General features: G+C 39.6%; 2 protein-coding genes across 2 annotated transcripts in view; one reads left to right on the top strand and one right to left on the bottom strand.

Moving 5' to 3' along the window:
- SDCCAG8 (serologically defined colon cancer antigen 8) overlaps positions 1-465 on the bottom strand; it is a 109,283-nt gene extending 108,818 nt beyond the window's left edge. Inside the window, exon 1 of the mRNA XM_029285285.1 lies at positions 140-465. Coding sequence (XP_029141118.1) covers positions 140-293 — 154 coding nt within the window. The 5' untranslated portion in view covers positions 294-465. The remainder of the gene's footprint in view (positions 1-139) is intronic.
- Positions 466-1,351: 886 nt separating this feature from the next.
- The window catches only part of CEP170 (centrosomal protein 170), an 85,083-nt gene continuing 61,888 nt past the window's right edge, over positions 1,352-24,546 (top strand). Inside the window, exon 1 of the mRNA XM_015822123.1 lies at positions 1,352-1,367. The gene's annotated coding sequence lies outside the window, so the exon portion shown is untranslated. The remainder of the gene's footprint in view (positions 1,368-24,546) is intronic.

Here is a 24,546-nt window from a genome sequence, read left to right as displayed (position 1 = left end):
TAAAAGAGCCAAGGTTGCCTACCCCTGAGTCCTAGGCTAAGAAGCGGCTCCGGAAAAGCCAGTACAAAGCTAATAAGGTCGAAGGGCCCAAATTCAAACAGCCGTCGAAACTGCCCGCGCGTCTTCTCTTCGTCCTCACCGCGTAAGCCTCGGTGATACCGCTCCAGGGACTGCGCCAAGTCCGATTCTCCTGAGGGATTCGGCGAACCCGGACACTCGCCCCAAGCGGACCCCGCCGGGCTGCACGCCGCAACTCTTCCGGCTATACCGGCCGTTTCTGGGACTCCCTCCATTGGGACGCGCGGGGAGTAACCCCCGCTAGGCTTTCTTCGCGGGCTGTCGGGTCTCTGTAGTTCAACGCCGGTCCTCTCGCTGGGTGCGAAACCAGCCGCGGCGGCTAACAAGCAACTACAACCCCCAGGGACCGCGTCGGGAAGTTCCGCTGAATCTTGCGCCTTGTTGCTAGACAACCAAGAAACGGCGCTTTGCCGAATCCCGCTTTGAAGAGCGCTTATGCCCGCAGATAATCAAGTGACGTCCGCCGCGGGGCACGCGCTGCCTCGAACGTAAGAGGCAGAAGGCTCCCTTCTCTCGCGCCCGAAATGCAACTCGCCGTAACCGCTCTTCTACGTCGAGGACGTCTTTGTCGCGCTGCTTTCTGGGAATTGTTGTTTTGTGCAAGAACAATGTAACTACGGTGGGTTCGTCGGCTCTGCGAAGGGGCCAGGGCTTATTCTAAAGAACACACCATTTTATTCTTTGGGAGTGGGGTGAAGGCAAGATGGTCATTTTGTTTTGCTTTAAAGCGGGCGCGTTCTTTTCATTCTTTATCCCGGACAAAGATGAGAGGAACAAAGCATTTTCGTAAGAGAAATCGTATTTTGTCCTTTTCATATTCCGCAAGGAAAACGGCCAAAAAAAAAAAAGAGATTACATCCTTAAGCCTTTAGGAACCTTAACTAGTTCGTGCAATCGACAGAAAACACGGGAATAAATAACATCAAATTCCACCTTCTTCGGGCTGGAAAACGACGCCTGCGCAGTATGAATCGGCTTCTTCACGTTCTGTACGCGTCTGCGCATTGGCTTCGTCCTGAGGCAAATCCATTCTTTCTCTTCCCCCCCCCCCGCTCTGCTTGTATAGCGCTCCCTGGGACGGCGCCTGCGCAGTAGCTTCCCCGTGTTCCGCGCCGTTAGCCGCTTTATGGTAGGAATAACGTTAAAGCGGTTGCTACAAGCGGGACAACGTAGGTTGGCGGAGGGTCAGCGATCGCCCTTGATTTTTCCCCTCCGCCCCGCGCGCCCTTGCTGTGGGAGAAGATGGTGGATCAGTGAGCCGGCGCTTCAGGCTTCCTGAAGGGGAGTGAGTAAGTGATGCTGCGGGATCCTTTGCCCGGGGCGGGGGAAGGGTGTTTTTGCCCGGCAGCGAGCGAGCAACACATTCGAGGCGTCGTCTGTTTCTTCGCGGTCCTTTCCTTTGCTTGCCTCGGGAGCGATTTCCATCCTTTGGGCGGATCCACATGTCATCGATGCTCCCAATTCATACGAATCAACCATAACGCTGTTCTCCTGGCGTACTCTTATTAGTAGTGGCAATATTACTACTGCCATGATTATCATTTTCCCGGCGCTTGTTGCCCCTGCTTCGTTCCCCCCCCCCCTCCCCTTGATGGCTTGCCCGGACTTCTGCTATTTCCTGGCCGCGGAAGGCTGTCCCTTTGGGAGTCAATCGAGGCTGCTGCTGCTGCTGCATGACTATGAGGGGGGATGGTCCAGATTGGATACAGATGGAGCTACTCAACCCTCCGCTTCCTCTTTTGCCTCTCCTCCCTCCTTCGTGTTAGCCAGTCTTCCCCCGGGCGCTCTCTGGAGTGGAGTGGAGGCTTCCCCACCCTGAGTCTCGGGCTCCTGGCTTCAGCCCCCGCCACGCTCCAGCAGTCCCTCTGGAAAGACGCGGCTAGATGGGTGGAGGGAAGGGGCGGCTGCTTTGCTGCTTGGGCGTTTTGTTCTGGGTCGTCGTTTTCCCCCCCTTTCCCCCTTTGCAACTGTGCCGTTTCTTCTTTGTTCGTTTTGACTCCGATTAGTTTTGCGAGCTGTCGGGTTTCTCTTTTTAACGCATAAATGGAAGGGCGTGTGCATGATTTGTTGGGGGGGGGGGGAAAGATTCTGCTTTCGCCCCGCTTTGTAGGTTGAATGTAAGCAGCCCTACCTCAAATGATGCATAGCTTTACACCTTATAAAGAGATCCCTGTGGGAGATTTCCCTCCTCCCCCCCGCGCTCCTGGATAACATCTGCGCCTGCATTGTTCTTATATTTTTTCCGCGTATAAAAGATTCCGGAAGGAAATGTGTATGGGTTCTTTGAAACGATTACAAAATATCTTTTGTCAAAGGCATCTTTTCAAATCGTTTGTTATGAATGCTCATGTAATGTATATAGCTATAGCAGATTTCTGGAAAACGAAGTCTACCAGTTGTTAAAATCAATGAAAACAATCTTAGCAGGGTTGAAATACACAGTATATTATGGAAGAGATAGTTGCCCTCCAAAGGAAACATATGATAGCTCTACAGATGAGTCTTTTGTGATCTCATCCACGAATTGTTTGGAAGGATGCTAGAAATGGGGGAAGGGGAGAGTTTCTGTTCATAGCTGTACTCTTATATAGGTACTTTTTTATATTTGTATTCCAGCTAATCTGGTATCCAGCATTGGACAAAATCCTATGCATCCTAATTAGAAACTGCTTTAAAATGAGCTGAGGTGGTTCAGAGCATGGTATTAGTGGGTAAGAAAGCTGAAAGACTTGTTAGTGTCTGAAGTAGGGTAATTTTAAATAGGTGCTGCCAACACCACATTTAAAAACTATGATTAAAGGTTAATGGATTTGTTGAATGGTGCCTTTAAAGTTTTTCCTTCAATGAGCACAGTTACTTCTTCACCTGCATCTACTCATTTTTGGAAGTGCAGTGACCAGTGTCCCAGATCTGTACTGTATACTTAAAGGATTTTGTGATAGTCATAATACAATATCTAGTAAACATTTCGACAGTAGTGATTTATAGATTTAGTTATTCACTAATGTGCAAGTTCAAAGCCTATATACATTGGTGATTTATTACCAGTGATAGCCAAATGATGCTATCTAATAATGAAATTTTCATTGAGTTGTTTAGCAGTTGTAAAAATCACACAAACTATATGCTGCTGAATTAAGTTCACAGATCTTAAAGGAGTCATGAAAAGTAGAAGCAGGTGTGATAGTCTGCTTTTAATATACAGGATAAATAGATTAAATTAGATCAGTTTCTTTTAATTTTTCCATTTTAAAATTACTCTTGGGGAAGAATGCATACTTTGTAATTCCTAAAAAAGAGAAAGGTGATAATTTATTATTAATACAGTTTTTCTGTAAATAGATACTTAATTTGTAACCTTCTGCCAGTGAAATCCAATTGCCTGTTGTACTGACAAATTATAAGGCTGTAACACATGCTTCAAATTTGAACTGAAAACATGTTTGAGGAAGCTTCTTTCACTCCTGGAATGATTCCATTTCAAAATATTTTACACATGACTAAACGTCATGTTAGCCTAGACACAGGAATCGGAGTCTTTTGCACTTACTATGGTTTCAATGATGATAAGCTAAATCATATATTTTGAAGATGGAAAACACTGTACATAACGTATTTGTGAAAGAAGTGACATTTTTGAGTAACCTTTCATGGAGTTGAGCTGAAACAAAAGTCCACAACTTTCCAGAAAAAATGTATGTGAGTTAAATAATGGTTAAAAAGTTTCATCATTAGATCATAAAATAGTGGTATTTGATTTTGAAGTTACTACTATAAGAGCAGTAAAAATATTGTTGTTATTCTATAGTAGTTATATATAGATACCCATTATGCTGTTTCCCTTTCAAACTAGGTTTTGTTAAGAAAAAGAATAACAAAGAGAAAAAATGAAAAAACGGTAACACTTAGCTTCTTCATCCATTTTTGCAACTTTAATAAATATTTTTCGATACAGATTTCATCTACTTGCTCTGATTTTTAGCTATTCATGTATAATTTGCCTCACAGTAGAACTTTGGATTTTGATAATTAACATTTTAAGAACCATACTCCTTGTTGCATTTAAATTAATGTTTATTCCAGATTATTGGATTGTCAGCTCTTAATACAACATAATATTCATATAAAATATACAAACATTCATATCCCAACCAACACTCCTCTAATATCACTCAAAACATTCCTTATAAGTTAACTTAAAAAGCCAGAGGCCAATGTCTACTCTCTTAGTAGTGAATTGTTTGCTGAGAATTCCATTTGTTATCATACAGTATATGCTTTACTTTTGCCATATATTACTTTTCCGCATTCAACAACCCACCTACTTAATACAAAATATTCCATAATTCAAGCCTATTCATTGAACAATGATTGATTTCCCCCAAATCAATCTATTTTTCAGTTACCTGCTCAGGAACAAAAATCAAGTCTGTATATCCCTGCCAGGCATAAAGTTGCATTGGCTTCCCAAATTTTGCTCATGTCAGCTGTTGTGCGTTTTCAATCAGAATTCTTTCAAATACTTTCTCAAGCTCATTCAACAGACTAAACAGTTTTCAATTTACTTTTGCCACCTTCCCTTTGTATGGTCTAATAATATTGGTATTTTTCCAACAGTCAGGCACAGATGCAGTGTTCACAGTTTAACCTTTCTTTAGTTGTAGCAACTATTTTCATAACCACTTTGTTTTTCAACCTTCTTGCTATATTTATTTCCTTTTCATTATTTTTTCTTGAAGAGTAATATGCAGCATTTGTTTCAATCCCACTTTTTAATATATCTTTATTATTACAACACAGGTCTCTAAAATCCTCTTTCCAGAGTACTCCCACTTCAGTTTCATTCTGAATCCTTTGATGACTTTAGTTTTTAATTCCCTTCAGATTGCTACAGACTCCTTATTTATATCTTCTTAGCAACTTCCAACATTTTTATTTCTGTCAAAATTATTTTACATTTTCTGCCTCTCTTGACTGTCTCTAGCTCTTTTTGACTCTATTATCTGCAATTATATTGTTCCATTGTACATACTATAAAATATCTTTCAACTTAATAAAATACCTTTCAACTTAATTTTTAGCATTAATTCTGTCATATACTTTTTCTCATTCATAGGCTCTTTAACTTCATTATTCAGCTAAGCATTCTTTTTTAATGCTTCCATTAGGAAAACTTTGCAGTGTGAAATGATTTGTTGAACTATAGTTTAATACATAGTTTGTGCTTAGTTAAGCATCTATTATAATGTTTAACATGGCATCAAACTGGGATAATGGTTAGGTTAAAATAAAGCAGCCACCAGTCCTCTAAGGAAGAAATGTCTATTGGGTTGGTTGCAAAGGATGCAATTCAATACTTCCAATGTTGCAGAGTCAGAAATAGGAACATGGTTATTTCAGTGTGTCTCACATAGTAGCACAATACATACTTTTTTGCTGCTGGTTATTGCCCAAGCAAAACATAAACTCCAGAGATCCAGGTGCAAAGAGTATAGCCATTATAAGGCACAAAGGGGAAGGTAATTAGCTGAGGTTATAATTTTAACATTATCAGAGTCCCTTGATCAGTAATTGGCTTAATTGACCACGATTTCATCAATAGGAGGAAGATAACCCTAGTCTCCATTAATAAAATAGTCATAAATTAGCGTACTCCAAAGATAAGTAGAGGAACAAGGTAACCAAAACAAATAATCTGTGAAGAATAGCATAAAAATTGTTCTAAACAAATAGACTTTGTCCAGTTTTTAAATCTTTTTTTTTTCAGGGCAGGGTTTTCCCACAGGACCACATTTTGAAAAATTCTGGCAGGCTGAGAAAAGCTAAAATAGTTGAGAAATGCTAAGTTTCTTGATCCAACGTGTCTGTTGCATCAGTTTTGTTTTTATTTCTGGAAGTGTAAAAAGCACAAAATGTTTTAACCTTAAATATTTACACATTTTGTGTATCACAAATGCATGGAGTAGTCTTCTAAAAGGAATATTATACATACTGTACAGTTATTTCAAATAGGTGGGATGAAAATAAATTGCATTAGCCTTTCCCAATTCTGATTATGATGGCACAATCCTTGATGCAAATAGTGCTTATTATTGTTTGGAAATCCTAAAAGTGGATTGTTGAAAATTTTGCTTGGATACTGATCAAAAGACTGTATTTGGCAAAAATGCGCTGAAATATTGTGGCTAGCAATAAGCTGTACTTACTTGAGTGAAGTGGTTTGAACATCAGTCTAAAGTACAATATTAGGATTTTGGTTTTTTGATAGCATGTTTATATTAGTCCAGTTAATGAAATTGTTTTTCTGCAATTTATGTAGTTATTGATGAACCTGGCATGTATCTCTCAGTAGGATCAGTGGTGGTTCCCTCCTTCAAACTTGGAACTGGAAAGAAAACTGAATAGGCCACCTCTGCAAGCCCTAGATTTCTATCAAGTTCTAGACTGGAAACTTGTTCTGATATTTAGTTTCTAAAATTTAGCTTCTTGTTCTGATTTTGGCTTCTTAACAATACAACTGTTAAATTGTATTGCAGTTTTTAAAAGAAAAACAAGTATATAGAAACAAATTAAAACAAATAGTGATTTTTGAATTAATGAGCTCACAAATGCCCATGCAGTAGTATCCATAGCATGTTCTCAAAATTTTTAAAGTGCCTTCTGACTAAGGCAAGCATAATACAGTGTTGCAAAGAGAACAAACTTTCATAAATAGCCACATAGTGACAAAATAATTCAATTTATCATTGTACTACATCATTATATTACATATTACATATCATATATATTGTGAATTGACAAAAAGTACCCAAAAAGGAAACATAATGACCAATTATCTCTGTCCACTCTTTAGCATATGGTATTCAGTTAATTGGGGAAGTTTAGATTTCTAGTTTCTTGGGTTTATAATAATTTAACCAAAATTCTGTGGTTTAGTTCATACGCCTTGCCTAACCATAAATGTTGGCAGATTACAATTACTGTTTTCACATAGTGCTCTTTAGCCAAAATTAAAAAACAAATAAACACTGTATTATGGCTTAGTTTGACTCTCCAGATATTTGAACATCCATAATAGCTTATAATTGTTGTTAGTCCAATTCTAAAAAAACTGCTTACTTCACAAGTGGTGCATATATATATATATTTGTTTTAAAAAGTGTTACAGATATAACATATCTCTAGTTTGCTTTAGATGGCATTTGGAGAAACTGAGTTTTTTTAAAATGCACATTGAGTGAATAATGCAATCTATATGAATTTAAGCAATAATATATAGAGATCTTCATATTTTCGTCTGTGAGTCTCTATATCCACTGACATACTGTGTCTAAAGATAATCAGATTATCGAGTTCAGGTGGTACCTTGCAATGAATCTGAATAGAAGAGCTTCTTTTACTTGCTAACATTAAATGACTAATCACAGAGTAGATCAGAAGGATAAACCAGACAAATCCCAGGAGGAGAGAACTAAATCCTGTTACAAAGGATTCATAGGTCATCAGTCAAAAGCACATATGCAGTCTTAGAGCAAAATGGCTTCTCTAACTTTAACTAGTTTAACCATATGATTTCCCATGAAACCTGATTTCCAAGAATTTCCCCCCCCCCAATATATTCTTAGTCGAGTGAGTGACATGAGGCCCATAGAAAATTTAGAATGGTGACAGAAATTGCAAAATCCTAATTCAGACTTCCTATGCTATATCCAGAATGAATCTACCATAGAATTTATTACTTTTAATTATTAGATTAGATCTGATGTAACCCTATTGTTATACATTGAGTTAGCAATAAATACCAATAATATGTTGTTGTTAAGTTTTTTATTTCCCCTCCAAAATATTTTAGTTTGTTTTTCATTTGAATTGTACAGGTTATAGATTATGTTAAAGGTGGAAAACAATTCTGAAGTGATTTATCTTGGTCAGATTTTTTTTTACATCTCAAAAGCCTGGCATTTTAACGGGTGTGTAGACTTTTTATATCCACTGTATATTCCTTGTTTGACCCTTATGCTTGAAATGCATTGGAAAAGGTTTTTATAGAGATCAAATCCACAATTCAATATTACTAAATATTATCCAGAAAGCCAATATAGAATACTGCAAAAACAATCTATGTTTCATGGGATTTAAAAGCCAGGTTCTTCACACACACACAAAAGTATTTTTCAGATATATTGGATTTCTCAGTGGAAATTCAGAAAAGGTTGGCTGTCATCATTCTTACACTGGAGATGTAATAAATGTGAAGGGACATTAGTGCTCATGCTTTCGGCATGCCCATTCCTTACCTAATCAATGATATTAATATATAATCAGTGATACTATCAATGTGGAGGTTCTTGCAAGAAGAATAGGATATTAATGTATTACATTATTTTCCAAAATTTGTAATTTATTATATGAGCAACCTCACATCATGTCTGGAATATCATGAAAAGGTGATTATTCCTGAAATGATATGTACATATTAGCTAAGTGAAATTTGTCATCTCTGTGCCTTTAAAAAAGCTTTGTATTGATGGAGAGGCATTATAAAGCCAAATGATCTGTTGTTTGTTTGTTTAAAAGTAGAATTGTAATTAATTGTATAAGTAGAATAACATATTTTGATGTAGAAAAGAAATGAAAATGAAATATTAATTATACTTTGGGTTTTTCTTCTTATTTTTAGTGGCTTTTTTTTAGCTTGTATTGTTTAGAGTTTTGTATATGGAGGTTTTTAACATAAATTTAACATTAAATTTGTAAGTTTTATTTTTTGTTGAAAAAAAAAACCTGAATAAAATCATATTATTTTAAAAAGTAATAGTGGCTCTTGGTGAAGCCAGTTTGAGCCAAGAATGGCAAGCCAAATCAATGGAAGCAAGCCTTGCCCCACGAGTCAGTTCCAAGAAGTAAGAAACAAAAGAGTGGCACCACTGCATCTAGAAGCCTGGTAGCCCAGTAAGCAGTGACTCCCCTTTCCCTCACTTTCATGAAGATGAGTTGGAACAGGGGTAGGCAACCTTGGCTCTTTTATGACTCGTGGACTTCAACTCCCATAATTCCTGAGCCAGCATGGCTGGCTCAGGAATTCTGGGAGTTGAAGTCCACGAGTCATAAAAGAGCCAAGGTTGCCTACCCCGAGTTGGAATAACAAAATGCTACCTTCTGTCCACTCTCTCCCCCATTACTACTCACACTGTGGCAGAAATATACAGCCTGGATTAATGACTTTCCAGAGACATCTCTCCCCCTCCCAACAAATGACTTTGGCATCAAGCAAGCATGGCCCTCCAGTGGCACAAAACAATATTCATATTGTCTCGTTTCCAAGCACTAACTGGGCAGAGAATCTATTTAAAACCTGAACAGCAGAAGATTGAACCACTAGAGATTTCCAACATTAGGGATCTTTTGGCAGCCTCCACACCACCACAGAAAGAAGACACTAGCTCCTCACCAAAAACGTTTTTCAATCTCCTAGGTCCACCTAATAACTAATGGGAGAACTAAGGAGCGCTCATCAGGATGTTTTACCAGAGGGAGACAAGACCAAATATAAAGTTTTGCAGAAGTCCGTATCATTTGCTAACTGCCAATTCTTTCATCAATTCAATTTCATCATGAGTTGCTTTGTGGCATTGATTGAAATACAAAATAACTCAGCCAATTTGCATAGTTTGGAGCTTCTTGGGAATAGGAATATTGGCTTGGTTGACACCTTAACTCCACAACAGTATTTGTTCTTCTCATGACAGGTTACTTAAACAGCTAATCAGTTTTTGTTTAGAGATAGCAGCTGAATACTCAGAATGCATATTGTGTTTACATGAACTCTGTCTTGCTAAGAGCTGATCTGTCATTAGGGAGTGTAAATTGTTATTTGCTTCATTGTTTTGTTTGGTTGCTTCTTGGTTCTTGCTACTCATACATTTAACAGCTGGCTCTTTTGCCCCCAACAGTAATGAACTGATATTTTTATTTCTAAATTCTCTGACTGGATAAATTTTAATAGTACTCAGGAAGGATTCATTTTCAGTAATACTTGCAGAATTATATTTGTTATATCTGCTTGAATGAATCAGCTTTTATTCCTTTCTGTCTCATGAAACAGCTATGTTACTTAAATAAATTGCAGTTGGTGACGGAATAAAGAGGGAATATTTTAACATCATTATGCACACCATCTCTTACGTAGCTTGATAAACACGTAAGTGACCTCAGTTATTTGAATAACTGAGTTATCTCAGGTCCTTTTTACTTTGATCTCTACAATGACTCAGCTGTCATAAAAAGTTTTGTCACTTCTTGGTCAGGTTGGTGCTTAAGCTGTGCTATGACATAGCAAAGTTACAGAGAAGCATTAAGAAACCTTTCATTATCTTCACCTTAGTCACTTAGTCAATTGCTCAGAAATGGCTTTCACTATCTGAACCTTCAAAAGATATTGTCCAAGATTTTCCATAATTCTATTTAATCTTTATATTAAATAGTAAATCCCTGGTACACATAATTCTTCCTCTACAAGTTCTCTAACTTCTACAGTTGGTGCATTTTCCCCAAAAGGTATTATCTTTTTCTCATCTTTCAACCTGATAGAAGAATGTTTGGCTAATATTTAGAGTGTGTTTCAGTGTCATGGATTCACATTAATTTAATGTAAACAGCAAAATGCTCCCATTCACTTATGCCCAGAGGGCATTGATTTTTAGTTGCATGATTACCTTTACTGTATTCACATGAGTTGAACTTATGTCTCTATTTCTTCTTTCCATGGTATATGGTAGGCTGCATTTGTATAGTCAAATCAACATTGCATGCAATAGAATAAGAAATGTAATCTATCATTCATTATTATCCAGATAAGCCAGTTTTCATTCCTATTTCTAAGAATGTCTATAGCAGTGGTTCTCAACCTTTTTAATGCCGTGACCCCCAACCGGTCGTAAGTCGAGGACTAAACCGGTCGTAAGTCGAGGACTACCCAACCGGTCGTAAGTCGAGGACTTTCCCTGCCCGGGAGCGCCGCGCATGCGTGGTTCCGCCTCCTGCGCCGGCCGAGGCATAGCTGGCAAGCGGCAGAGACGGAGCAGGCCGACCACCAGCTGGCCCAGCTCAAGGGAGGTAAGGCACCCGCCAGAAAAGGGGAAAAAAATGGCGGACAGCCTTGCTTGGCGACCCCCGTGAAATGGTCGATTGACCCCAAATGGGGTCGCGACCCATAGGTTGAGAACCGCTGGTCTATAGATATGTGAGAACCTGAAGGTATTCCTATAAATGAAGATGGTGCTGGAAGCTGGAGCCTTTTCCCCCAGAATTTCTTTTTTCTTTTTGTGTTCTATAAACATAGCACTAAATTATTTCTTTGAAACCTAGAACAGCTATGACATATTTGCACACACTGTTTTCAGGCTAGCAGAGAGATTGTAGGAACTAGCCCAGAGGAACTAGCCGAGTGTTAAAGTTACCAATCAAAAAAGTAGGGTCAAAATTATGGGAAAGGACCAGGTTTCATAAAATGTTGGTTAGCTTACAGAACAGGTTAAGGTAGTTGTAGTTTCCTGCAGGTAACCGTATGGCAGAGTCAGGCAGGAATTTTACATGCTAAGTCACTCAGTGATTTGCATGGTTTTGATTTAGTATGCAGAATTATGTTTATAAGCAATTCTAATTGGCAAACTTTTTTTGTATAAATTAGTATGTGAATCCAGTCTGTGATTAAGGAAACAACAGCACAGAACAAGGGAAGATAGGATCTAGCAGTAAGCAGAACAGCTGGCTGGACCTGAAATATCTTTGTATAATTGCACTGAAGTGAATATCTTAAATGAAGCACAAACCTTTGTCCCTAATTATTCTATAAAAAAATTGGAAATAAAAAGGTTACCTACACGAATGCCTACAAAGTGCATTAGGCTTTAGAAGAGGAACTATAACCTGATTTCAGTAATGTCTGAGAGATAGTGAAGCATGGTAAGTAAGAGATTATTGTTGTATTCTGGTCTGCTTGCCAAGCTCAGCCTTACCTCTGCTGAAAAATCAAGCAAAATAGATATGACTTCTGGGATCCTATTCTTCTAGACCAGGGGTGTCAAACTGCCGGCCTGCGGGCTGGTTGCATCATGCACAAGCTGCACCCACCACAGCTCTGGGAATGCAAAAAAAAGTCATGATATGTCGCGACACGTCACATGACATGGCGAGTTTGACACCTGTGTTCTAGACCAGGGCTTTTCAACCAGTGGTACGGGTACCACCTGTGGTACATTGGCACCTGGCAGGTGGTACGCGAGCATCCTAGAAAAGTGGTAGTGGGGGAGGGGAATGAGCTGAACCGGTGGCAGCACCGCACAAGCCTGAGTGAGAGATGGCTGGAGCTGCAGGGCTGTCAGGGCTCAGCGGAAGCGCCAGGTTCAGCGCCAGGTTCCAGCTGGAGCTCGGCGCTGATCCTGGCCCTTCTGCTGAGCCCAGAAGAAGTGCCGATCAGCTGGAATGTTGCAGCCTCTCCAGGGTCTTGTGATTTACATTCAGATGCTTGGCAACTGATTCATATTTATGACAGTCACAGTGTCCCAGGGTCATGTGAAGTGACCAAAACCTGCTGCAACCACCCAGCAGACGGGGGGGGGGGAATAAAAACCAAACACCCCCCCAGCCCACCCCTGTTGCCAATCCTCAACAGAAATGCTCACAACAATGAAAACCTCGGACAGGAGGAAGAGCGTGGCTGGGCGGGCAGGCAGGTGTCTTGCTCGGCTGTGACTTGGGGGGCACTTTTTTCAATGCCATTGTAACTTTGAACAGTCACTAAGCAAACTGTTGTAAGTCGAGGACTACCTGTACTTTATCACTTTTTTCCTTTCCTTTTTTTTTTTTTTTTGGTCAAGTTTTTGACACCTTGCTAGGCGACTGGTGGTACTCGGATGTTGCCATATCCTAAAAGTGGTACAATGGGTGAAAAGGTTGAAAAGCCCTGTTCTAGACCAGCAGGCTCCATAGGAACTGCAATTTGATCACTTTTTCTTGATCAGTGACACAATAATTGCTGACATGACAACATGTTTCGTAGATTAGCAATTCAAATGAGGATTTGAATTGTTCACATCAATATTTAACTCAAATATTGGCAGAGTATCTGTAGATTATTCTAAACAGGGTAATATCCTTTATTTTTAGTTGGAATCAGAAATACAGAATTCTGATTCTGGATCATAAATCTGGTACTGATAATTTTTCATATGTTGCATCTCTGTTTGCGACACTTTTTTCTCTATAAACCAGCACTAAACAATGTAGCATCTAAAATGATAACATTTGTTTCCTCACTGGCACAGTGGTTAGAATGAAGTACTCCAGGCTATTTCTACTGACTACCAGCTGCCAGCAGTTCGGCAGTTCGATTCTTACCTGCTCAAGGTTGACTCAGCCTTCCATCCTTCCGAGGTCGCCAGATTGTTGGGGGCAATAGGCTGACTCTGTAAATTGCTTAGAGAGGGCTGTAAAGCACTGTGAAGCAGTAAATCTAAGTGCTATTGCTATTGCTTTCAGAATGAGTCTACGGATTAGGGCAGCTACTAAATATTGATAAATAATTTCATACATTTATATTTGCAAAAATATTTTTGGTTTCTGGCCAGTAATTGCCAGACTGACATTCAAGTTGAAAATATTAAAAGACCATATAAATAAATACATATGAAAATGATCATTTAATCAGTTAAAAGCAAAGACTAAGATAGACATTATCAGAAGAATCTTAAAACTGTCAATGAAATTTCAGAACAAAACTTAAAAAGTAAAATAGGACTACCAGATCTCAGCTGTAAAAATCCAGATGTTCAATAGATGGGAGCAAAGAGAGACACTTTGTTCCCATCAGCAATCATCCAGATTTTGGCATCCCAGATCTAGTAGCCCTGCTTAAAATATATGATTGGCCTACAAATTAAATTAATAAATGAATTATTTTATAATTCATAGAAAATATGCATTGCGTTAATGTTATTGAACATTATGCAGTGGCTGCGTTCTGGTAATGAAGGACCCTTTTACAAAAGTTGTCTGCTACCACAAACTCCTCCTCCTCCCTTGAGCCTTATAGGGCAGAGATTGGTATGTGTTGGTCCTTCAGGACCCACTTTTGTTTTACTATAAATCTGAGTTCTATTGTTGGCAGTTAAGTATTAATCAACATAGTCTAAACAAATGAGCATAGTCTAAGAATTAATGATATCAGCTGTAGAAGTACATCTAAAGAAAAAAAGAAAACCACATACGAAATTTCAAATAAATACAAATCAGTCTCTTTAAAGCAATTGTAGTCTGGTTACAATTTAGGATTTCAGAGTATTCATTAAGGTCCTTACAAAGTGGATCATCTGAAATGGAGTATCTTTGGCCTCTTAAAGTCTTGTTAAGAAACTCTAGTAAGATTCATGAAAGTTCTTTTCTTGGTGTCCCCTGTTGTCGATACACTGAATGAGGTTATTGCCACAGTATATAGCCTGTCAGGTATTTTTCAATTTAAAGGTTAACTTCATTTGATTTACAGCTCTGCATTTTCATGTATATTCAACCACAAGCAGCACTATGAAAGAGAAAGATAATTTTGAATGTGTATTCAAAAATAAAAAGCAGAATATATGCTCATTCGGGCCTTGCGATAGAATTTAGAAGTCTTACATTTTTGAGGTGTCAATGCTGTGCTCTCACAGAACATTGAAATTCATTGCACCTTTGTTCAAAGTATGTAAGTGTGAAGTCTTTAATATTTAAATGGAGTTGAAACTGTATTTTTATTCTAATCTGGTTCTCAGAGAAGCTGAGCCAATTTTCTTCTTATTAAATTTTAAAAGTGCAATCATTACTGATGTCAAAAATTTTTAATAGGTGGTATTAAACTCACAGCACATACTTCCAAATAAATATGAATTGAACTTCATACTGTATATGCTTTTCTAGTTTAGACAGCTATTTCACCATAGGAGGAATGTAAAATGCTTATCTACATTACAGATCTGTCATAATTCTGCCAGTTGTTTCCCCCAACTCAAGTAGTAAACTTGCTCGCTCCAATTTTTTATTGGGTGGGGGAATTCAATTTAAAGCAGCTATGTTCTAGATATGGTAAATACTGGATACAGCTATTATGCAGTTATTTTCACTTTCTATCCTCTCAGTTATTATGTGCTCAGCATTGATTTATTAATTTTGACCTCGTTATTTGCGAAGATTTTTTAAAAATAATAACACATTCTTCAATATATTTGAGTTTATACATCTCAAGGATTTTTTTTACTGCTATAAGATTTATAAATGAATTTCTTCCATCTTATGGGTAAGAATTTGTTCTTGTCCAATAGCAAAGAGAAATTCAATACATGCCTCCCTGAAAAGGGGAAATCTGCCAGGTTCATTGGCAGAATTTCCAGGCATTTGACTAAGCTTGACTCTAAGCTCATATTTCATTTAAAGCTCTCAGACACACAGACTTGGTAAGAATTCTTTATCAAATGCACTATAATCACTATAGTATAGATTCTAGTGCTTCCTCCTTCCACTCTTTCCATAATTCAGTAGACGTTTTGCCCTGCATTTGGCTTTGAAGCGAAGTGTCTGTTGGTTGTTGGCATAAATGACATCTCTAGCCTGAGAAACTTATATTTTCAACTCCCATCCTAACATCCTCTTCATTATTTACTCCATCCATTCTCTGTCTACAAGGATCAGAATCATCCCCATCCTACTCCCCAACTTAGTATAGTAAATTTTCTCCCCATTACTCTCATCTCCATGGCAATAGGAGACTATTGTTTGTGGGTCAGAGCAACAGGAATAATTGATACTTCCGCTCCCCCTCAGTCTCTGTATTTATTTATTTATTTATTTATTTATTAAATTTATATACCGCCCTATCTCCCTTACGGGACTCAGGGCGGTGAACAGGCGATACTAAAAACCACAATAATAAATAAATAATTTCTATGCTAAAATCAAATTAAATGACAGGCCTGTTCTAAAAACACCCCATACAAAACCCCCACTAAAACATAATCAAACTTAATCANAAGGCCACCGGCAGCCAGTGCAGCTCGCGCAGGAGAGGTGTTACATGGGAGCATCTAGAGGCCCCCAAAATCCCCCGCGCAGCCGCATTCTGAACTAGCTGGAGCCTCCGGGTGCACCTCAAGGGGAGCCCCATGTAGAGAGCATTGCAATAGTCCAGGCGGGAAACAACAAGGGCTTGAGTGACTGTGCGTAGGGCGTATAGTAGCTTATAGTCTTACTTTTTCTGTGCTGTAAATCTCCAAAAACCCGCTGAAAGTAGTCTGTGTGGTAAAACAATAGCTGAATTCTGTTCTTCAGCTGAAACTTACAGAATCTGTCTGTCTCTTTGGGGAAATTTAATATCTTCCACTTCAAAGGGTAAAGAGTCAATGGACAAGTTTGTCTTTGCAGACTCCTTCAGTCATTGATCCCTGTCTTATTCCTTTCTCCTAAGTCCTGCTTCTCCTGCAAGCTCTCTGCAGCTGCCAAAGTTCTGTTGTGCAACAAGATAGCCAGCTTGGGTTTACAGATGAAATGGCAAAAGGCAAGACCCATATGTATTATCTGCTACCTCTTGTTTATTTAACCATTCCAATAAATCAAATACTTAAGTTATCCGCTCTTAGAACAGTGTTTCTCAACCTTGACAATTTTAAGGCATGTGGACTTCAACTCCCAGAATTCCACAGCCAGCATTGCTGGCTGTGGAATTCTGGGAGTTGAAGTCCACATGCCTTAAAATCGTCAAGGTTGAGAAACACTGTCTTAGAATGTACTGAATTTCAACTCATCTCCCCAACTAGTATTGGAGGGAGTGTTGCAGCCACAGTCCATAATAAGAAGCTAGCATGTTCCAAAACAAGAAAACAAAAATGGAAAACTGACTACTGTATATCTTTAGTGAGGCTGGAAGTTGCAGTTAAAAAGCTGAAGTATTGATTTGTGCTATTGTAGAAAATAGTCTAATGAACTTGGCACCCAGGGTCTTAGTGAGTTATATAGAGACGTGGTAGAGAATTCCTTACAATGACAGCTATTATTGGAAATCTTGGTGTGATCTCATTATTCTTTAAAACATGCTTAATTACCTGAAACTCCTGAATTACTCTTAATAAGTGGCAATTCAGTTATACGATCCAGGAAAACTTCATCTCAAGGCTTTTGTAAGATTGAGAGAACTGTAGCAGACCGTAGATTTGCTGTTTTGAGGCTTGACAATGCAATGAGTATGACATGATGAGATGTCAAAAATTACGATGGCTACCATGTCATGAGCCCCCCCCCCAATAAAAAAATGTGGGTTGCTTTAAGGAAATTATGTTGCCATCTATCAGAGTTGAAAATGTCTTCCTTTTAGGAAAAGGGAATATATCGCCAGTCTTTGTAGTACCACTCTCCCTGCTCCAAGAAAAAGGGAAATGAAAAAAAAGAAAGATATCCCCAAGATCATCCATCCTAGCCTGCACGTGTGGATGCTACTGTTGCTGAGCAGGTTCATTCAATTAAGAAGGGGGTCCTCTTTCTAGCTTCATAATCTCTCACCTGGTAAGCAAATTGTTAGAAGACCCCCAAAGTTTTCTCTGTGGAGATTGGAGATTGGAAGAGGGTGATAAAGTAAAGATTGTTCTGATTTGTATAATAAGAAATCAGGCTATAAATTCTACATTCAGGGAGTGTAAGGAGTCAAAATGAAGAAAAAAGTGACTTGCCCTTAGGAAACTTGTGAGAAGTGGGCAAGGGATCTAAGTTATCAGGATCAGTTTTAGATTTTACAGGATAACTCATTCCCTTGAAGAAGTGGAACCAAGCCTGGAAAACCTTCTTAATGGCTAGAAGTTCCTTGTTAAAAGTATTTGTTTCATTTGGCCAGTAGCAGTTAAATGTGTTAAAGAATGCACAATGTAGTTGGTAACCTGTAATCCATTGAGCAAATTGAAGAAACACAAATTCTAGGTGAAAGCGGTGACATTAACTAGTATAACAAAGGGCAGGCAGGATATGGAACATACTGGTTGGTTGAGACCTGAATATTTACTTAAGAAATGTTTGAAATCCCACTTGAAGTAACATCTATACACATAGCCGATAGGTGGCTATGGCCACAGTTGCAAAGTTTTCCCCAAAAATGGGAAAATCCAAAAATAAGAAGCTTTTATGCCTCTGATAATGCAGGGTGCTTCCCAAGACAAAATGGATTTCTTCAGAGGAGACATGGTAGCAGAAATATAGCCATGTATATATTTTGCTATAGAATCTATTGCTATTGAGGCATTGAAGAACAGTTCAAGTTTGATTGTTCTGAAAGGCAGATGAAATCAGCCAAATTCTAAATTAATTAACAAGAAATCAACCAGTAAATCATATATAATATTATGAAACCTTTAAAGACCAACAAGATTTTTGGCAATCTGCAAAGTATTCTTGGTATATTCTAATACCAACAATCAAAGACTATTTGTACACCTCTTTCCTACAAACTAGACTTTTAAAGATTATAAACCTATAAAGGTTGAGCTTAGTAGAAAATTGGTAAAAACTGCAATTGTTCTAGGAGTACAGAAATGATATGAAAAGAGTTGCAATCTCTAATTGCTAGGGAATTCAAGAATAAGTAATCAGGGACTATCTGTAGAGATAAGCCTTTTTTGACAAAAAGTGGCGGAAAAGAAAAAAGCAGATAAACCCTTTGTGAAAATTCTCAATAATATGTTCCTTTAAGCAAGTTATATCTGCATCTAATGTTGGGTAGAGGTGCTTTATAAACATTTGGACTCTACATACAAGTTTGATAATGTCATGAAATCAGTGGGGGTGCAGAATCTGTGTTTCTGCCTTTCTAGAAATACTTGCATTGTCCAAATATTTGAAAGGGAGGAAGGGAGGGTGCTGCTTCTGAAACAGTGATTGTTTTAAACTAAGAAGTCCTCTTAGTAATGTCATCTCGATCCCAATGAATATGTGAATTGTGAATCTGCAATCAATTTTTTTCCCCAGGACTACTGGAAAATATGAAGGGAGATCTAAAAAGTTGAAGGCTGCAGGTGCTTCTAATAATTTCCAATGTGAATTGCAGAAGTTCAGTGCCATGAGCTGAAAGTGTAGAACCATGGAAGCTGTCGAAGCTGTCCATCTCATTGCTGTGACTTTGGGCAGCTTACAAGCTAAAAACCAAAACAGTAATACAACGAGAACCACAAAAAACTGCACAAGAACTATAAGAGGAGGAGGAAATGAAAGAGTTTAGTGGTGTCTTGTCCTGTCATTCATCCTTGGACACGGTTCCTCTAGTTTTCCATCAGTGCCCAAGTAGGCTTGATTAGTGCAGTCATTGTAGATTCATCTTGTATTTCATCAGACAATTCCTCCAGATGATTCCCTTCTGCCAACATGAAGGTGGAATTCCATTTCTATAATCACTGTAGATTAATTCACACACTTTCTCCCACTATAGTTTAACAGAAATGTTGCCATGTGCTTCTTGGCCTTGAGGCTGGGCAATGTTTCAGACATTTCTAGCCTAAATCATTATGACTCTCATCACCCACAAGGTTTGATTTTTCTGTCACTTCTCTTCTTTTCCCTGCCTTCCATTACAGTTCCTTCTCTTCATTAAATACCGTGTTTAGTATAAGAATCAATAGATGTACTGTAGATATATAGTTATATTATAAAAAGGTAAAGGCTTCCCCTGTCCAGTCGTGTCTGACTCTAGGGGTAGTGCTGTTCTGTGTTTCTTAGCCGAGGGAGCCAGCATTGTTCGAAGACATTTCCATGATCACGTGCTACCATGATTGTATGCTGGGCGCATGGAACATTATTATCTTTCCACCAAAGTGTTACCTATTTATCTACTCGTATCTTTGTGCTTTTGAACTGCTAGGTGGATTGGAGCTGGAGCAAATAACGGGAGCTTCCCCATTGTGCAGTGCTCAGGTCTTGAACGCAGGTTGTGCAGTTGACAAGCTCAGCGTCTTTAACCACTGAACCACTGTGCCCCTGTATATTTATGGTATAGTTAGCTTTATTTAGCAATGTATCTATTTGTTCATAAAATTTAATGAGACATTGGCTTATTAAGCAGATAAAAAAAACTGCTTCTGCAAATGATAACGTTCAATGACTGGACCAAAGTGACTAGAAAAAGATGCAACTGCTTTAACAATTAGAAAAGTGATGCTTTAAAGGATTTGCACAACCCGATTAAACAGGTAGTCCTCGAGTTATGATGGTAATTGAGCTTGGGATTGCTGTTACTAAGTGATATGGTTGTAAAGTGTGATGTCACATGACTACATCACTGAGTGATGGCAGTTCAAGCAGTCATTATGTCAAGACACATGGGTCATTAGTAAATGGAGGAAGCCCCAGGTAAGGAATATGTTGTCATGGGGGGATAGGGGAGCCTTGGAAGACTCTGCAGGTTGGGAGGTGCTGCAGTGCAGTGCAAGCTCATGGAGGACAGGGAAAGAGGACATGTGGTGCCCGTGCATGTTAGCACAGGAATGTGGGGATGTGTGTAAATGCAGGGAGGCTGTGGAAAGTGTGTGTGGTTGTGTGTGTATGAGCACAGGGAGACTGGTGGAAGAAGGTGCAGGATCCTGCATGCAAGTGCAGGGAGGCTGAGGAAAGAGAGTGCAGGTATATGTGTATGAATGTCAAGAGGCGGGGAGGGGAAGAGGGTGCAGGCAGGTGCAAACTAGTGAAAGGGGAAGGAGGGTTCAGTGTGCAAGAGCAAAGAAAAGCTGGGGTGAGGGAGATTTCCCAAGCATTTTGTGACCCTTCCTCGTGACAGCTTCCTCTTTGACTTTGCTTGTGGGAAGCTGGCAGACAAGGTCAGCAGTAATTTACGAGGAATGCTGCACCTGGTCATATGTGGGAGCTAGTTGCAAGGGCCCGATTTTATTTACATGACTGTGGAAGTGCTGCAATGGCCCAAACTTCAAGGGCAAGTTGAAAGTCCCTTTGTTCAGTGGCCTTGTAACCTTGAAGAGTGTTGAACAATTGGTTGTAACTCCTGTAAAAGGAAATCACACAAAAAATATGATGGGGAAATTGTACTCTTTTTGCTGATCACATTTCAAACATATTAAGAAATTGTGGTTTCTTTAAAATTGGAAATAGAAGGGAAGAATTTTATGAGCCTGATTCCTTTTTGTGAGGCAAAAGTTCATAATCTAAACTAAATTAAAAACTGGTTTTTCAGTTGAATTGTCAATATATTTGAAGTGTTGTCAAAGTATTTACCAAATGTTGTCAGAGTTTGAAATAAGCTTTAGAAAATTGTGAAAATGTCAAGCACTACACAGTTTAATGACCTATGATTAAATTTATTCTAAATAATTAAATTCTGAGTGATACAGTAGTACCACAGATACCTCATGTAAAATGCCTGATCAAAAGAGAAAAATGCATTCAATTTATTAACAGAAATTTTAATGGTTTGCTAACTGATTGGGGGAAAACAGCATGATTTCAGCTTCCTTTTGTGAGAATATTTTGACAGACTGCAATTGAGATGTCTTCTGCTTGCCTGAGATAGCTAGTTAATTTCAAGGTTAAGAAAATAAGCAACAAATATGATTGGCATCTTCTAACTTTGCTGTGTTCAAGCTGATGTGTAAGCTTTACTAAAATTGGATTTTTCAAAATTATCTGTCTTAAACAAGTAGAAGCCCTCAAATTCAAAGAACACTATTGTTGTGCTGTTTAAAGCTGTCTCATGCTTAGGATCGTAATTAGGCCCCAGTCATGATTCTAGCTGCAACAAAGGTATGCATTCAGACTCCTTTAAGCTGCTTCCGGATGCTACCATACAACTTCTTTGGGCTTTACTGAGGCTTCTGACCACATCTTCTTGACTCTGCTTCTTCTCTCCCAGGAGACTTCTCCCATATTCCACTGTACTTTCCCAAGCTCCACTGCTTCTCTCTCTCCCTCTCCCTCTCTCTCCCTCCCTCTCTTCCTCTCTCCCTCTCCCCTCTCCCCCTCTCTCTACTCTCTCCCTCCCTCTCTCCTCTCTCCTCTCCCTCCCTCTCTCTCTCTCTCTCTCTCTCTCCTCTCTCCTCTTTCTCCCTCCCTCTCTCTCTCTCTCTCTCTCTCTTCTCTCTCTCACTGTAGTTGTACTACAGTCAGCTAAGCCTCTCAGACCTCTTGAAGGCTCTTCTGTTAAGCTTCATGAGTCTCTACTATATTATTTACTTGGCACACCAAAGTGGTGGAACAGAAACCACTTTTCCTTCCCTCCCTTTCTTCTTGGTTTGGCCCCTCTCTAAGAGCTTAGCTGATTCCACAGGGCAGCCTTTGGGCTTCCTTGGCACTATCTCTCTCTGAGTTGACACTTCTTTTTCTCCCAGTGTGGAATGGCATCTGTCACTGTCAAGCCTTTCTGCAATCTGCAGCTACTAAGGCCTTTCAGTCTTTCTCCCTTTCCCTGTACAGAGAAGTTCTTCAGCATTGTACAAAGCCTATACATGCTTCTCTCCACTCCTTCCCATCTGGTTTTCTTCTTTCTAGATTTTATTTTCTCTCTTCAGCTTTTCATCTTCTGTCTTTCCCTATTCATTATTTGAGTCTAATAAGTAACAAGCTGCTGCTAAAGTGCCTTGTTTCTTTATAAGAAATGATCCCCTTTCCATTGAAGAGGGTCGATTTTTTTTCCCCATGGCCATTCTTTCATAGTAGGTTTATTGCAGAGGGGAAGATGAAAAGAGTCATAATAGTGGTAAAAATGTAGTAGATAGCATGTGGCATTTTGCAAGGAATTAGCATTTATTAAAAGAAGTAACAATGGTTGTGTGCTTTGGCATATAGAAGTGAGAGTTGGGAATATCAAAAGTTGGGAATATCAAGAGTTGGGAATATCAAAAGTTAGTTTAATGCAGTGTTGGTGAGATATTTAAGAAGAATGTGTGATTAAACAAGCAACAAAGGGGCCAAGAACATATGGATCCTTAATGAATTTGGACTGAATACAAAAATGAGCAACAAGTACAAAATAAGTACATTGAGGTGGTTTGTTAATTGAAAGACAATCAGGAATGAATTACAAAACAGATATACTATATGAAGAGTGACATTCTAAGAAAATGATGGTTGGGTTGAATTGAGATCCTGAAAAACAGAGAGATGAGAAGGTTTGCAAGGACAGCAGAGGTATGCATGAAATGGAAAACATGTTCTGTTCCATGCACAGAACAAACAAGGCTTGGAGGTTTGGTTGGGCCACTCTAGGTGGGATCTCAGTCCAGCCAAAAAAAACCCCAGAATTCCTTGTCTTTTTCTGGCTGAAGCAAATTTAGGGGGTTTTAGAGAATGACTAGGGCAAAGTTGGAGCTCCTCTCCTTAATCCCTACATGGCCTATATCAGTGATGGCGAACCTTTTAGAGACCGAGTGCCCAAACCGCAACCCAAAACCCACTTATTTATCACCGGGTGCCAGGTGGGCATGGCCCACTGGGTGGGCGTGGCTGTGGTGATCATGACAGACTGGGTGGGTGTTGCCAAGGTGGGCGTGATCACCTCGATGTTGCTCGTGGGGAGGGACGCATGCGGGGGCCAGGCAGGGTTGAGGGAGATCCAGGGGGGTCTCTGGCAGATGGGGTGGTGGGCAGGAGGCTCATCCTGTGTGGTGAGGCAAGGCAGGGTGGGAGTGCCATTGTTGCAGGGCAAGATGAGGCAGGGGCCGGGGCGGCTGCTGCCTGATACCATCAGCCCCTGCACACAGGCCAGCGAGCGCATGGGTGCTGGGATGCATCTGGCCATGTGGGACCTCAGCGAGTTAGCGGGCGGCTGGTTGAAGAGGGACAGTTGCCATCTCTGGGGCATGGCGCGCATGCCCACAGAGAAGGCTCTGAGTGCCGCCTCTGGCACCCGTGCCATACGTTCGCCACTACTGGCCTATATGTCTTCCTGCTCCTGGCTCACAATCCCTCCCCCAGCGTTTTGTGCCTGCCTTTTCTTTATCTCTTTTCAGTAGTGTGGTTCCTTCTGTTTTGGTCATGTACGTTGTTGGCTTGCCCAGTCCTCCCCATGATCTTCCTACACCTTCTTTTTCCTTACCTTCTATTAGTGATCCACTGTTACTGCCTCCACTGCCATGCATATGAAATCCACGCACCCACTTTTCCCATCCTTTCTCAACTCCCTTTCTTTTACCTCTTCTTAGCGCGTACATTGCTAGACACCACGATGCTACTGCTTCTAACATACATGTCCTGAGTCTGGATCCAACCTGGTGTTGCTGCTGAAACACACATTTCAGTCCAGGCATAAGCTACTCAGAATTCTCTATAAATAAATAGATAAGTATGCAAGGAGCTTTATAGTGAGTAAATGATATAGGTATAAATAGATTTGGCCATGCTTCTTCCTTTACTTTTTTAAATCTCATTAAAATCTCATTTTTGATTAGTTTTGGCACTTTGCATAAT

The sequence above is a fragment of the Protobothrops mucrosquamatus genome, unplaced genomic scaffold (assembly GCF_001527695.2).
Source record: "Protobothrops mucrosquamatus isolate PMUCROS unplaced genomic scaffold, P.Mucros_1.0 scaffold1470, whole genome shotgun sequence".
Lineage (NCBI taxonomy): Eukaryota > Metazoa > Chordata > Lepidosauria > Squamata > Viperidae > Protobothrops > Protobothrops mucrosquamatus.
Note: the sequence above shows the minus strand (reverse complement) of the source record. Positions and strands in the feature narration are given on the sequence as shown.